The following is a 16,197-nucleotide window of genomic DNA, read 5'->3' on the forward strand; positions in this document are numbered from 1 at the left end:
TTATGTATATGTACGTATGTGTATACATATATATACACATGTATATGTATATGTATATGTATATGTATATGTATATGTATATATATGTGTATATATATATATATACACATGTGTGTGTGTGTGCCTTTGTATTTACGTATATATAGAGAGATCTTGGCACAATAGAAAAATTGATCCAACTGCATACACATTCCAGAATCCAAATAATAAAACAATAAAATTCACTCAACCCATGCTAAGTGACTTACCTAAAGATCCTGCACAAAAATAATGTAAACCAGAGTTCACAAGAAATTTTATAGAAAACATATCATAGCAGATATTTTTAGATAGAAACAAGTCATAACCCAATTAAATTGGTCTAGTTGTTGATTAGCTGGGTTGATTCCTATAGAATTGTCATCTGATTATGATTAGGTACAATAAAATGAACAATCAACCATTTCTAGCTAATGGGATCAAATACAATTTTTCAAAGTGACAAAATTGCATATGCAAATGCATCACTTGAATGTTAGGCATGAAGAGCATTCCCCAATTTATAATGAATGGTTGGATATAAAGGCTCCATACGTTGGCCCAAAAATGAAAGCCAAGGATGTAATCGTGCATGTATTGGCACGCTCTCCCTATAGGGATCCCAAGTATCTACTGTTATTGATAATTTGGGCATCACTATATGATCTAGAATGTTATGAAGTGTTGAAGCCGGTAGTAACTTCTCCCATGTCTCCAAAAAATGTAGCATAGGTTGAGGGTCCCTTGGCTCCCAGGAATTTGTAGCAGCTATTCTCACTGATAGAATAATAACTTCAATGAAGAGTTGAGTGTAAGGAGTTGAAGAGGCAAGTTCTACTTCTGCGTAAATGCCATAATCATGAGGCTCATTCCCTTGTAGAAACCTCTGCCACAATGATATTACCTCTAAACCATGCAAATGATGTATGTGTGTATGTGTATGTATGTATATATGTATATATGTATGTATGTATATATATCTATTTATGTATGTATATATATGTATGTATGTGCGTACATGTATACAAAGAGATCTTGTGGATTGTGGAGATCAGTGGAGCTCTAGGATTTCATTGTCGTGCCCTTGTGATCGTTGCATTTCATTGTTGTGCCCTTGTAATCGTTGCATTTCATTACCATGCCCTTGTGATCTTTGCATCTTGTTGTCATGCCCTTGTGATCTCTGTATATGTATGTATGTATTTGTGTGTGTGTGTGTGTGTGTGTGTGTACACACACGCATATATATATGTATATATATGTGTATATATACATACATACACATATATATGTGTGTATATGTATGCATGTATGTATGCATATAAATAGAGAGATCTTGGCACAACAATAAAATAATAAAACTTAGTCAATAGGTAGCATGGCCATAGATGCAATGGCAATGCCTATTGGTAAGTATATTCCTCTTTTTCTCTCTCATTTTTTATGTGTTTCTTTCACTTGAACTATTATTTCTTGGAGGCATTTTGTAATATTGGATTCATTTTATGTAGGAGGCAATGAGGACATTCTTGGATGTACCCGTGTTAGATGTACGAGAACCATTAAAGAATTGTGATGAATTGCTTGTGAGCAATGAAGATGGACTTGCCTTGAGAGTAGCAGGAGGCGATGAGGACATTCCAAGTACTTTAAAGATTGATCCTTTCTTAAATATTTTAGATTTTAATAGGAAATTTAGATGTTTGGGGGGAGGGGGGCAAATGAGTTTACACCTTCACGTGGTTGGCCTTGATTAGTAGAGAATATTAAACTATTCCCGAAACCAAGTGAAGACCAACAATAATCTATGATTGCATGACAACTAACTATGTGAATCTTTTGGTTTCAAGAAATGCACAAGGACATCATAGTTCAATATGCAATCTCAATTAATATGCATATGACACTAGGTGGAGTTGAAAAAACCCAACATGTTTGCATTTTTGTGAGAGGTTTGCATAGACCTATTAAATAAATGTAAACGTGGTGGGTTTTCTCAGCTTCACCTATTGTCCATGCATATAGAACATAGTTGCAGGTGCATTCTCAATTTAGAGTGACAAAATCTTATTTTGGACGTGACAGAAAAATGACATGCACTAGAAGATGGGAAAATGATGTCACTCTTGCAAGTCTCAAATTTTTTTTGTACTTTGAAGATTGATCCTTCTTTAAATATTTTAGATGTTAACAAGGAATTTAAATGTTTGGGTGGGGGGGAATGAGCTTCCACCTTCACATGGTTGGCCCTGATTAGTAGAGAATATTAAACTATTCTTGAAACCAAGTGAATCTCAATTTTAATCTATGATTGCATGACAACAAATTATGTGAATCTATGTGAACCAATGAAGAAACATGTTGCATATAAGAACATCTCCTTCTCTTGCTTCCTTAGAGCATCATAGCTGACTTTGAGCCTCTTTGTGATGTCCTCATGGGGAATCTGGCAATACTTATTCAACATTTGCCTCCATTTCTTTTTAATAATTTAGCAAGTCATCATAATTGTGACGACTTGTTCTGACAGATAGCAGTCACACTTATAGCATTGTTGTCATTGACCTATTGCAATTGTGATGAACTATTTCAAAGGATAGTCATCGCTCCCACAACACACTTGTCGCATACCTATCTCACCTTGTGATGGAGAGCTTTGATAGCTAGCCATCAGTCCAATGATAAATTGAAAGCTTAGCTTGTCACAATTGCCACGGTCTACTGTTGCAATTGGGATGACAAGAAGATGAACTCTTGTCCTTGCCTATTTCAAGTTACAATAGCTTCATCCATCGAAATTGCAACAGGAGCTCTTGTTGTCGCAACTTGAGATAGAAAAATTCCAACGCTCGTTCGACGGGAGCCAATTTGTGGTACTATCACTTGGGCGACGGCCTGCCGTCGCAATTTGGGCCCAAATGTAGTAGTGTAAGGAATCATAAGGGGTCCTAGGATAAATTAGCCTATCCTATGACCCCTTAGGATCTCTTATGGCCATGTAGGACCCCTTAAGACCCCTTACCATACATTAATGTATCCTAGGGACTCATAAGATTCATTAATGGATAATGGTCATAGAGCGTCATAAGTGATCCTAAGGAGTCCTAAGATATATTTATGTATCATAAGACCATTTAGGACACCTTAAAACACATTAGCACGCTAAGTGTGTCATGTAATTATTTATTGTGTTCTAATGGCTCTTAATGGCTCCTAAGGGTTACTAAGACCACTTAGGACCCCTTATACCCCTTAGGAGGCTTTAGGACACATTGGAATCCATTAGTGTTCCCAATACCTTTTAATGTGTTCTAAGGAGTATTAATGGGTTGTAATATGTCCTAATTGGTCGTAATGAGTCCTAAGGTATTCTAGGACTATTTAAGACACATAAAGATCCGTTATGACACATTAGAACCTTTAAGTGTCCTATGATGATTAATATGTTCAAAGGGGTCATAATGAGTGATAATGTGTCCTAATGTGTCGTTATGGGTCTTTAGAGGTTATAATGGGTTCTAAGGGTTCCCATGACCAACTAGGACCCATTACAACCTCGTACGACACATCAAGACCCATTAGAGAACATTATGACCCATTAATTTATCCAAAGCACCTTAATATGTCCCAAAGGGTAGTTATGGATTCTATTGAGTCCTAATGGCTCCTAATGTGTCTAAATGGGTCATAATGAGCCCTATTGGATTGTAGGACCACTTAGGACCTATTACAACCCGTCAGGGTGTCCATTAGGACCCTTTGAGACACATTAGAACCCTAAAGTGTGTCTTACAACAATTAATGTGTTCTAAAGGGTCTTCATGGTTCTTAATGGGTCATGTGGAGTCTTGATGAGTGTTAAGGGTTTCTAGGACCATCGAGAACCCATTGAAACTCATTATGACACATTAAGACACATTAGAACCCAAAGGTGTGATTTATGATTATTAATGTGTTCCAAGGGGTCTCAATGTGTCCTAATGGGTCTTAATGGATCCTAAGGGGTCATAATGGTTCCCAGGATCACTTATGATGCATTAAATTCCCTTAGTACCCTTAGGACATATTATAACTCATTAGTGTGTTCTATAATGATTAATGAATTCTATTGGGTCCTAAGAGATCCCAATGTGTCCTAAGGGGTCGTAATGGGTCCTAAGGGGTACTAGGACCCATAATGACCCCTATGATACATTAGAACCACTTATAATTCTAAAGTCTTTCCTACAATGATTAATATGCTCTCTCTCTCTCTCTCTCTCTCTCTCTCTCTCTCTCTCTCTCTCTCTCTCTCTCTCTCCATGGTTAAACATGCATGTTAATTTCCAAACTAACCATAGCGTAAATAGTACAATGAGAGACAGTCATGCACAAGTCAACAGATTAAGTTAAACATCAATAGTCCACTAGGAATTGAGCTAAAAGCAATGTGTTGATTGCTAAAATTTGGCTATCTAAAAATTCCTAAAAGCCATTGTTAAACAACTTGAAAGCATATGTATGAAATGTAACTTAAGTATATACTTAAAATGTAACTTAAATGTTACATTTTATGTATAATCCTAGTGTTGAAATTGGCTTCTCTCTTTCCTTTTCTTATGGTCTTAGTGTTGAAATTGACCTCCCTCCCCCATTTTTTTGTCTTATATAAGGTGTATGCCATATGGAAATAATTTCAAGTAGACAAGACACACTCTATACAATGTTTCACATAGGGGGTATGTCCTATTTGGCACATGTCAAATAGGCTTGGTCTGCCAAAATTAAGACTCTACATGTTAAACCATATGGTGTATGTTGTATAGTGTGCACCCTTTTTCTTTTTAGGGACCAAAATATATTTTGGCACCTTTTTAGTCCCCCACATTTGTTCATATACCCTATTAAAATCACTTCCATGACCCAATCCAAATTCAACATTCCCACTTGTGACATTGCTAGTCTTTTGTCCTTAGATATCATTTGTATTTGTATTCCCCAATACTTGCTAATACTTTCATTCAACAATTTCAAAATAATATTGATCTTAAAATTGATTTGACTAATTTAATGCATTGTAAATAAAGAAATAAAGAAAAAGTGATTGATTTCACTTGCATGCTCGGATTTACTATCATGTACTTGATATTTGATGTGCAATGTTCATTTCTAATTTACAAAAAGACATTAGAAATAGGATTATGCTTTTTGAATTCTCTTTTTTCACTTACTTGGGAGCACCACTTCAATGGTTTTAGTTCATAAGACAATCGTATAATATGTTTCAAAAATCCAAGAAATTTATTAAGATCAATAATTCATCCAATAATATTGATGAGCCAGTAGCAAGTTTTTGAACCCATCGTCAACTTGATCATGATACTAATAATTTTCATTTGAAATTTTATTATTCAAAGTCTCATTGATTTTATAATACTTATCTATTAAGGGCACTAGTAATCAAAGGAAACAAATTCTATACCAATACTCTGTCATCTCTTTCAATTAATATTGTTAATCCTATCCAATCTTTTCCTCCTTCTTCATCACATATTGTTAACAAAATGTATTAAGGACAAAAGTGTTGTCAATATTATTGATCAATCCAAATCTGAACCTAAAATCAAACTTTGGAAAACACATTTTTGGCAATAACTTTTTTTTTTCTTTTTTCAAATATGAGCATAAAAACCAATTAAGAGTCTAGAAAATAAACTGCCAGTTATTTCAAAATTATTAATTCGATTTTTTTGAGTTCCAAATACACCCTTCTGAGTTACTCCCTAAAGGAAACGTAAATGTCAGTTACTCCCAACAATTTGGAAGTTGAAAAAGAATGCTACTCCTTCGTCTCCTTTTTCTTAATATCCTGCACCATTTCATTATGACGATTAATTTGGAGGGTCCAAATTTCTTTTCATCTTGTCAACTTTTAAGAGTGTCTTACATCATGTTGTTCACTACCTCCTTAGTTTGCTTCTAGTTTCAGATCCTCATCAAATTAGTCGTGCTACCCTTGAATCTTTGTCAAGGTTTTTAATGGCACCACCTTGCACCTTTGACATTATTATTAATTTTTAAATATTTTTGTTCCTCTTTCTATAGGTTTCTGTACAAGATATTCATCATTCTACATTAAAATTCAAAGCACATATTTATACGATTAAGCTCTACCAAACATATTTAACATTATTAATATAGTATTTTAATGTTTACCTATCTCCTTTTATAGGCTTCTATTCATGTTCAGCTACAAGAGATTCATCATTCTCCATTGATGGCGCATATATTTTAAAATAAAAGCTGATATATATTTAAAATTTAAAATTAAAATTATTAGAAGTAGAATGTAAAAATATATGCATTCAAGATAATTATAGAAGTCATATATATATCACTCTCTTAATTTCCAAACACAATCATATGAAGCACCATCACAATATGCTTAGATTATATGCAATTAACGCAAGCATCATGTCATTGATCAACTTTCTTCTAAACCATTTTAGATTATATGCAATTAATGCAAGTATCATGCTATTGTTCATTATTCCTCTAAACCATCTACATCATATGATGCAATGTAGATAAACATCATATTATCGTTCATATATGACGATTGTCAAAATCCTTTAATCCATAAGCATCATTGTTCTTGCGTGAAAGATAAACAGACAAAATAACTAAGAGAGAGGTTTGGGAGTCACCCTTCCAAAGCGCTAAAGCTTTGGATCGCTGGACTAAACTTTCAAGAGAAAAACAAATCCATGAATGCATTTAACAAAATCCATGAATGGATTAACAAGTAGCTTTACATGCCACCTCAGCCATTACGAGGACCACACAACCCGTCCATCAGAACTTCTCAATTTGCCTAAGAAATTTGGCCTGGTCTTCAATTTGTCTAAGGCTGGGCTTGGGGCTTCCTAAAAAGTAAAGCAGTCACTGCTAAGATTTTTTAGTAATGTTTAAACTTTAAAGCTGAATGGTCTCATGAATCATAAAATGTATTACAGCTTAAAATTTTGAATTCCTAGACTTAAGGAAGTTTCCAGGATTTAAAATTTAAAATATCAAATAAAAAAATAAAAAAATTCCTTTCTTTTCATATTTTATTTTATTTGTTGACATATGGCACAAAGTTTTCGTAAGCTGGTGAGGCTATTTCCAGCCCCACCTGAGAGCTAAAAAATAGAGGCTCCTATTTGATGGAAAAGATTCTAAATAATCCTTTAGCCTTCAAGAAAATATCTCATGGTACCTCTATTTCCTAAAAAATAGAGCCCAAACCCCCTTCACGGAACCCCTGCCTAAGAGTTTTGAGGTCAGACTCTCATATTAGGTATTCAAATTCAGAATTCATAGCTACCATGTTAAGTGCGGTTTTGTGCGGTTTCAACAACAATTACCTCCTAGGTTGTCCTGCTTGCCAATCTTACAAACCAGTCAAACTCCTTATTCCCCTTCCATCTTTCTTGTGGCATGGTCTTGATACCTCTCCAGTCTGAAAATTGTTTACAATGACTACGAGAATGCCATGTCAATCTTCTACCACCCACACCTACTATCCTCTACAACCACAAACTTCACACCAACTACTTCTGTACAGCCACAAACTTCATAGAAGTAAAACCTATCAATAACTTTAGGATCATTGAGACCACAAAAACCACCAATAAAATGCTTTTGACATTTTACGATCAGAGTGAAACAATGAATTTTTTAATTTCAATTTTCTGTAGTGGCCAATTTTGTATGTAATTTTTACTTTTCATAATTGCAAGTGCATCATTTCTAAGCACAGCACACCCCTCAAAAAAGATCACTTTTGAACGATCTCATACACAATGATAGAACTAAGAAAATTAACCAATAACTTCTATAAACGGTAGAATAGTTAATAGGACAAGTAAGCCCTTTCATGGTTTGTTTCTATGAAAAATCAAAACAGAGAATGCATAACAAAATAAATCTTATTGTGCATTGTTGATGTAGGGTGTTTCATATGAAAGAGGCTAACAACATAACAAGACACTGTTCCTCAACAGTCATCCTTCGAAAGGGACATGCACGGTCCAATGTACCAGAGATGAGAAATCTCCCTATGAAGTTTGCACCACCTACTGAGCATTGGACTTCCCTATCAATAAAAAACATAAAGACTACTGTAGGGCTACTCTGTGCTACTCTTTGCCATATTCTGCTATTGATACTAACGAAATCCATCCATCTAGTTGATCACCATCTCAGTTTGGCAGGAAAGTACTGCAAAGGAAGCAAAAATGTTGTTAGCTTTGCCTGCAATCATATATTCACTGAATTGAAGTCCTCATTAATGCTGAAAAAAATAATGCCTCGCATCCATATGTTTAGAGACAAATCCTGACAGATGCTTAAAAGTTTAAAACAATGTTAGTGCCTTGCATCCATATGTTTAGAGACACAAAATCCTCACAGATCCTTAAAAAAGTGTACCTTGTCAATGAGTGATTGATAGTATGGTTTCACAGCTTCCACATCTACTCTCACTTTGCTCTTGCTGTATAGATCATATTTGCTGTTTACACAAAACAAATAAATAAAAATCTACAACCATACTATGGTATGCATTACCATATCCCTTATAGTATGACATGCATTACTATAACCCTCAGAATTCAGTTCAGTTTAAAAATGGAAAATAAAACCAACAGTTTAGCCTTTCTTTCCTTACTTGAATATTTTGAGCCATTCTAGCATTTTGTAATCCTCATCCTTCATCAAGTGTTTGTATGCACCAGCTCGATGCAGAGCTGAAACATACAAAACTACTGTTAGTTATGCAAAACATGTTTGAGAAATATCTAAGAGTAGCTTAGGAATGGCTTTAGGAATTACTTACCATAGAAAGAATGAAATCTGATTATAAAAAGCGCAGCAGGAGGTAATGTAGTATTGTTCATTTTTGCTACCTGTTTTCCCAATTGATCAAAAAATTAGGTTGTTATCAAATAACAGAAAATCTCTTAAATACTGCAAAGGACAATCCTATCTAGATATGCACTTAGATGCAGGGGACTTCAAGGTCCTAAAAGATGTGTTCTATTATACCGCCACTCAGCTTCTCTTAAAAATGATAGTACATGGCAATGGATTGATGAAGCGTCAAATGCATAAAAAATGGAAAACTAGGTATAATTTGAATACAATGAGGAAGTATTCACAATACCATGTGCATATATTCATCGTGGCCCCATGAAATAATCACATTTTCAAGTCCACAATTTTCGGAATACACTCCATACTTTGTGTTGTAGTTAGGGTTGTAATAATCAGGGTTGCCCTTGAAATGCTGATCACCAAACAAAATATTTCAACTTGCAGAACATAATATGAATATTACAAGAAAATCTTTAAAAAAAGAATAATGAAATAAAATAGCTTTTACCTCACAGTGAACAATGGATTTATCAAAAGCGCATCCAAGGGGATAAGTGTCACCTAAAATTTCAAATGAGCATTTTTAGTACTGCATGGACAACACTTATCAAGGAATCCAGTCCTATTCCGGAAGCCTTTGACCAGCTACAAGAATAAGCCTATATGCTATTGAGTTAAAGAGCCCTACGCACATTATAAGTTTATATGCTTAATGCAATCTAGATAAGCTTTCTAAAGAATATTTTAGGCAGGTTCCATTCATCTCAATGCTGTGGAATGTTGGTTAAGCTCACCTACAACAGCCCATTGAGGCTCAGCTCCAAAACTAGGATGAAGTAGTACCTTGCCCAGATCTGCAGGCACCTTGGGCATCACACATTTGGAGTACCAAAACCACTAATATAATCCCCAAAATGAAATAGATCAAATAGATTTACATCTAAATTTTGGTTTATGAAGATGCCTTAATTTTCTTAGCAAAGGACCGAAATTTCCCAGTTGCAGAACATATTGTGTTACTCAGCCATATATCAGGAAATAAGTCAGACCTAGGCAAGCTCTAATTCATACCATGGATTAATCCAGTCAAGTGAAGCCAATCCTCATTGGGATAGTCTCTACGGATAGCTTCAGCTGTTTGGAGAAGATGTTCAATTTGGGGCTCATCAAGGTCAGGATCAGACTCATCTACAAACTCATTCAAGAGTTCACAGCATTCCCAGATGCTCATCACAGCTTTGTCAAGCTTACTATATTCTTCACGCTTGCATAATACCTGCAACCACAAGCATCAAAGATGATGACCAATCGCGATAAGACACATGCAAGCTGACTACCTAATGTGACCATCATAACCAGTTGATCTGCGCTTCCCGCACAATCCAACCTGCCATTAAACCCAACATAAAGGAAAAATCTGAGAACTCTTTCATTTCAAATAAGTAAACGGACAACACATTACTGAGAACATTTGGAATCATAAAAAAATCAAAGAAAAGAGAGAACTTTGGTATCATAAGGGCAAAATCAACCCTAAACTAGTATATCCAACTTACCTGAAAAGGTTGCCGGTCCCAAATAGAAAATTATGATCATTAAAATGAAAAAAAAATCACATGTACGGCATTGTCAAACTGGCATGTGGAATGAAGCATAGATTCCATGGTCACAGTGTTATTACGAGGTATGCAACTCATATGAAGTAGAAAAAGAAACACATGTTGTGGAGTGAATAAAATATTCCATGGTATATGAAGTAGAAGAAGAAACATGTGTGGAGTGAATCAAATATTCTGTGGTCACACAGCAATTACAAGGTACGCAGATCATATGAAGTAGGAAAAACACATTTTGTGGAGTGAAAACTTAGCAAGTTATTTTGTGAATTAAATATAATTATAATATAACTAAAGGTGTTTTTAGTGTTTTCTGTGTTTTTAGGAAGATTTCAATTTGTGTGTTCTCATATCTGTTTTTTCAGAGACTTGGCCCAAGTTTCAATCATTGACAATTGCAGAAGTAATCTTCTATGCAAAAAAATTCTTTTATGAGTCCCACAAATCAATTAGGCTTAAACAAAAGAATTGAGATTCAGACTGTGGTGAGGATTCAGCAAGTTGTTTTGTGACTCCAATATAATTATAATATGATAAAAAATGTTTTAAATGTTTTGCGTTTTATGGAGAATTTCAATTTGCCTTTTCTGTTCTTCAGACTTGGCCCAATTTTCAATCAGTACCAACTCCACAACTTTTGAACTTGCTGCTTCATCTTCAATATACTGATTTGACATGTTTGATATTTAGATCTGGATACTACAGCCAATATTTCTGCAATCAGAATGATGAAATAGAAATCTAAGATGGAGCAATTTAGTGGTTGTTCTCTGTTTATGGAGATGTTATTAAAGAAAGCGTATTTACTCTGACGCAGGAAAATCCAGTGGCGTCCTTGAAACATTGAAAATGCAGGGTCACATGGTCATGGCTGCAAGACCACCATTTTAACAAGGAACATATGTATCTTTGCAATGTTTCTACCATCACACTACAATACAATAGGAAGAAAACGAAATCATCTAAGTTAAGATAGACAAAATGTACCATATATTTCCCTACTTACGTAATCATAAGTCTGGTTAATGTGTTGAGTTTTGTAAAACTCTTCCACACCAGCTTGCCTTTCGCTTTCCTTTTCATAGTCTCTGTAATGGACACCCAATCAGCATTCAGCAAGAAAAACATATACGATCTAAAAGGAAAAGGGAAATCAAAATTACCTGAAGGCATGACCAAAAGCATTACTGTCTGGTGCCTCAAAGCCGCCATCCAACACTAGTTCATTTGAGGTTCTCTCATCACCCTTCTCTTTAGAGTGGAATTGCACATCTTCCAGACGGGGCTCTGCATTATTATGTAATAGATCTTATGAATTAGAAAGAGTGAAGTAACACTTGCATTCCAAAATGTTGGTACAAAAAGAGCATGTATTTTAGTGAATCTGTGTTGATAAATATAAGTATCCATTATATATTATAAGTACTTTAAGAACTATTCCCTAGTGAGGTTTAAGCATAAAGTCTAAAGGATTAACTGCTACAGGATATTACAGATCAGTCCCATATGGCTGCTTAGCTAATTTTATTTAGTAGTCACTGTTAGAATTACATAGAAGCCTAATAATTTAAACTTTTTTAGCAGATTTCAAATTGTTTTATAAGTATAAATTAATAAACACATTATTATTTATAGGAAAAAACTGTTTTTACGTGCATGGAGGTAGTATAGTTGAAATTGTTGGAGATATAATGTTGAAGTTGTAAATTCTGTATTGTTTGATCATGGTCCAAACCCATCAAACAGTATCCAGTTTTTTAGCATTATTGGTTGAGCTTGCATCATGGTATATACTTTGTATAAAGATGGCATTCCATCTTTATGCATTGAAATTGACAATTCTAAAGAAGCTAATCAAATAGCAGAGTGGTGGAGGCAATTTTGGCCTAATATTATGCAATTCCATGCTTATACAGATGTTCAAAAACATGTGCTCTGTACTCTTTCTCCATCGAGGTGACCAAGCTCTTGGAACTTTCCTCTCTTGTCTGCCAAGTGTGTATGCCAGATTCAAGTGGAAACTTCAGAGAGATGATACATGTGATACCTTCAAATGCTTTGTTCTGGATGTGCAGATGACTTGTTGACATCTAGTGATTGTTGAGATTCTTACAGTTGATGCCGTGATGTATTAGATGATGTCTTGTAAATGTTGGTTGTAGATATTAGTGGTGGACTGTTGATGTGTGTATGTTCCTCCTCGTTGTATTGATTGCACCTAATGAATCCTATTTCAGATATCATTTTCAGTAATAGTGCAGAATTGTCCCAGATTAATGGTGACTACTCCAATTTCAGATTGCAGCATTGCGGTAGTGTGATTGCGTTGTGATTAGAAAATGCAGATTCGCCATGGGCAAAACAACCCCAAATTTGGGATGTGTCAAAGCAACAAATTAAATTGGAAAAAATCAAAGACCTGTCAGACTAAGAGGCTCAAGTCAGTCCAAATTTGAGACCTTTCAAAGTAATCGGTCTTCTAAAGAAGATTCCGATCAGCCAGCAGATTTTTTCACCAAAGTGGTTGGCCTAGAGCAGTTTGTGCCTTCCCTATTAATCTTCTTGGATAACACATTTGTAATCTATTTCCTCAGTTTAGGTAGTTTTGCATCAGATAGACAGCTCTTCCTACCTATAAAATAAAAACTTAAACATCAAGTGTATCATACAATAATACCGCAATTTTTTTTCTGCCTATGCTTTTAAATTCTGACGCTAACACTCTATTGGAAATATCTTTACCTATGTTCCACTGTGACAAGTCATTTTTGTGGAAACCTATTTATGAGGTAGATCCAAGAAATTATCTGCATAACTTAAAGCAAAAGTTCAGATGCGTATCTACTTCTATTCTTTAATAAGATGAAAGAACTGAAATTATAAATCCTAGAAATGTGACTTGTTAAATTGTGCTGCAATGACAAGTTGGGGACAATTTCAAGCCCGCCCTACAGAGAGCATTGGTGATGTTAAGTTACCCCTTCCAAAACACAATGACATTATCCAGAAGCAATGGATATAAGTATCAATATGGCCTTCAAAATGTCCCAGGGCCACCAAGAATCTAAAAGACACAGTCTAGAGAAAACTATCTATGAAGCATGGCTCGATATGCAAAATCACTGGATTTATTCAGAAAGAAAGAGGAAACTACAAATATGATGTTCAGCAATGGTAGACTGCGAGAAAACTCGATAAGTTTTAGAGAGAAAAGAGGAAAAATTGCATGTATATAGGAGATCTAACCTGGAACAGTGATCGTCATGATGTAGTTACAGCAAATTGAATCTGGAAATCTCTAAACCAGTAATCAGGCCTTTCTGCGAGTCAAAAGTGGGTAAAAGTTATAAATAAACCATCAAATGAGTAAAGAAAACTGTCTGTCATCAACGCGTTAAGCGAATTAACAAATTCAGTTGTAGATAGATGCAAATCTAGATATACCCGATTAAAATGCAACGCCTACAGAGACACCCACATGAAAGCTTATACGGTGGCCTGAAATGAGGGCTACAATCTTGGGCTTTTATAGGAGCGTATAAACAGAACAGGATCAGATCCGATGATTTAACAGCTGTCGTAGGTAAACTCGCAATAGTTTGAAAGCACGTCGTACAGCTGCTTTGGCCACGTCATTGCCACCTGTACCTGGGCTTCCGTTTGTTGCGCTGATTAAATAAATTTGATTTTATATTAATTTATTGTTTTAAAATTTGACAATTATGTTTTCATTTTCATTTTTTATTTATTTTTGATGTAAGGGTTCTACTAAATGGTTTCGGGGATTAAATAATTTTGATTTTATATTATTTTTTGTTTTATAAATTAATTAATTGTTAATAGGTCATTGATATGTTGGTGAAGTTGAGTAGTTTTGAATGAGTCTATTAGGATCAAGAAAGATGTTTTAAATTATTTGTGTAAATCTAAACATTTAACGCCCAAGATGGACTCACCATGACTTGATTTCTAGTATATTCATTAAGAATCATTAGTTTTTCCCTACTTTTATCTCTAAACCACCAACGTGGAAGACTAATTTATCTTGTGAGTATTGAGAAGATTTGAGAAGAGTGGTGGTCATCTTATGATATTGGATGAGGAATCAAGTGACTACTTTTCAAGTCCAATGTATTGATACAAACTTGTCTTGTGAGTTAGTCGCCACATTTGAGAACACATCCAGTGGTGGTCATCTTATGATATTGCTATCAAGATGCAACTAAGTAATTTTTAAGACAAACTCATTAACCATATATTTCAAAATAGTAGACCATTTTTCTTAACACTTACTTACATCCAAATGATGTTTGAAAAAGAGGTGAAACATAAAGCCTTTGTTATATCTTATAAACAATTATTATAAAAATTCATTTTAACTCTTCATTTGAAAACTATAGACATTTTAAATTGTTTATACAAAAGTTCCAATTTTAATTTCTCCATGATAGTGATGAAAACATGTTACACATCGAGGCAAGAGCCTACAACACAGTGGTAGATTGTGAGATTCTTAATTGGGAGGTCTTGAGTTCGAATCTACGAATCTACTCAAGATTAACAATTTAAGCAAGAGCCTACAACGCATAATTAACCTTAATAACAAACCTAAACTTCGACTTTTTACCTAAATGTGTTACACATCACAAAACAAAAGAGATCATAAAAGAACTTAGACTAAATTAAGCTTGGAACTATTAAACTACAAACTCCTCATGGATCTCCATGAAAACAACAATAAGCAAGACATATGTGCTCACATTTTTCAATGTGACGTTACATTTGTATTTGTCAACATCATTAGTAGTGGCATGATTCCTTTCAAGATGATGAGAACGTCACCATTGCCAGCACACTGTCTGCCTAATTTGGAGAAAATCAATGGGGTGACAGATTTATTTATATAAAAAACTTGGAATATTTCTCCGCCTATTTTGCTCTGCTTAACAGATGGACGATAGTGTCAAAAGCCAACAGCTTTCTGTTCATAGTTTTCCACGGACCATGAAATCATCTCTCTTATTTTATTTGTGAATCTGTCTCTTTGTTAGCTGTTTATTGTAGAATCTGATGCGAATTAGGAAATTGAGATTCAGTGAAACTTCCCCATAAGATGAAAGATATGATACATAATATGCAATGCGACAAAAAGCCTCAAAATCATGAGTTTGAGATAACGTAAAAAGGAAGTACATTGATTAGTGATACCAGTTGGAATGGAGTGAAATTCTTGCATCTACAACAAAAACCTTTAAAATAATGAAGTGTGACAATGAGATTGTTCACTAAAGATAAAACAAGGCTAAACTTTTTTTTTCAGATTTACCAATACGTAGTAATTTTTTCCAATTTTTTTTGTTGTTTTCGACTACAAATTATGCGGATCATGAAGATCAAATGCTAAAATTTTCAAAAAATCCATGATGTTTTCCATTTTTTGAAAATTGTTCAACTATAGAGTTTGGATGGAGGATAGCCGTGTCCTTTGTTTAATGGAAGTCTAAGTGAATGAGAGGTCACATCTGTTGGAATGGAATAGAACTCTTTAATGAAAAATGCATTCTTAATATTCGTTTTCAAACATCATATATTAAGACAAATTTAACTTAGTAAAAATTAGTTAATTTTGACTATTGAATATGTTTGCTTAAAAATCAATCTTTAC

General features: G+C 34.5%; 1 protein-coding gene across 2 annotated transcripts; it reads right to left on the reverse strand.

Annotated features, from left to right (window-relative positions):
- Positions 1–7,850: 7,850 nt before the first annotated feature.
- LOC149550884 (inositol oxygenase 1-like) lies at positions 7,851–14,032 on the reverse strand. 2 transcript variants are annotated; one of them, XM_089786466.1, is made up of 12 exons: positions 13,977–14,032; positions 13,779–13,852; positions 11,696–11,819; positions 11,539–11,620; positions 9,988–10,192; positions 9,711–9,770; positions 9,425–9,477; positions 9,206–9,328; positions 8,879–8,948; positions 8,711–8,789; positions 8,473–8,554; positions 7,851–8,262 (listed from the first exon to the last, which is right to left on the reverse strand). In XM_089786466.1, the coding sequence occupies exons 2-12, from the start codon at positions 13,795–13,797 to the stop codon at positions 8,236–8,238; spliced, it is 924 nt and encodes a 307-aa protein (XP_089642592.1). In that variant the 5' UTR covers positions 13,798–13,852; positions 13,977–14,032; the 3' UTR covers positions 7,851–8,235. The 2 variants fall into 2 exon arrangements, with proteins under 2 accessions (XP_089642592.1, XP_089642591.1); XM_089786465.1 differs by lacking the exons at positions 13,779–13,852; positions 13,977–14,032 and adding an exon at positions 13,511–13,629.
- Positions 14,033–16,197: the final 2,165 nt, after the last annotated feature.

This window comes from Cupressus sempervirens, chromosome 6, assembly GCF_028749045.1.
Source record: "Cupressus sempervirens isolate cs-2001-9-10 chromosome 6, ASM2874904v1, whole genome shotgun sequence".
In the NCBI taxonomy this organism is placed as follows: Eukaryota; Viridiplantae; Streptophyta; class Pinopsida; order Cupressales; family Cupressaceae; genus Cupressus; species Cupressus sempervirens.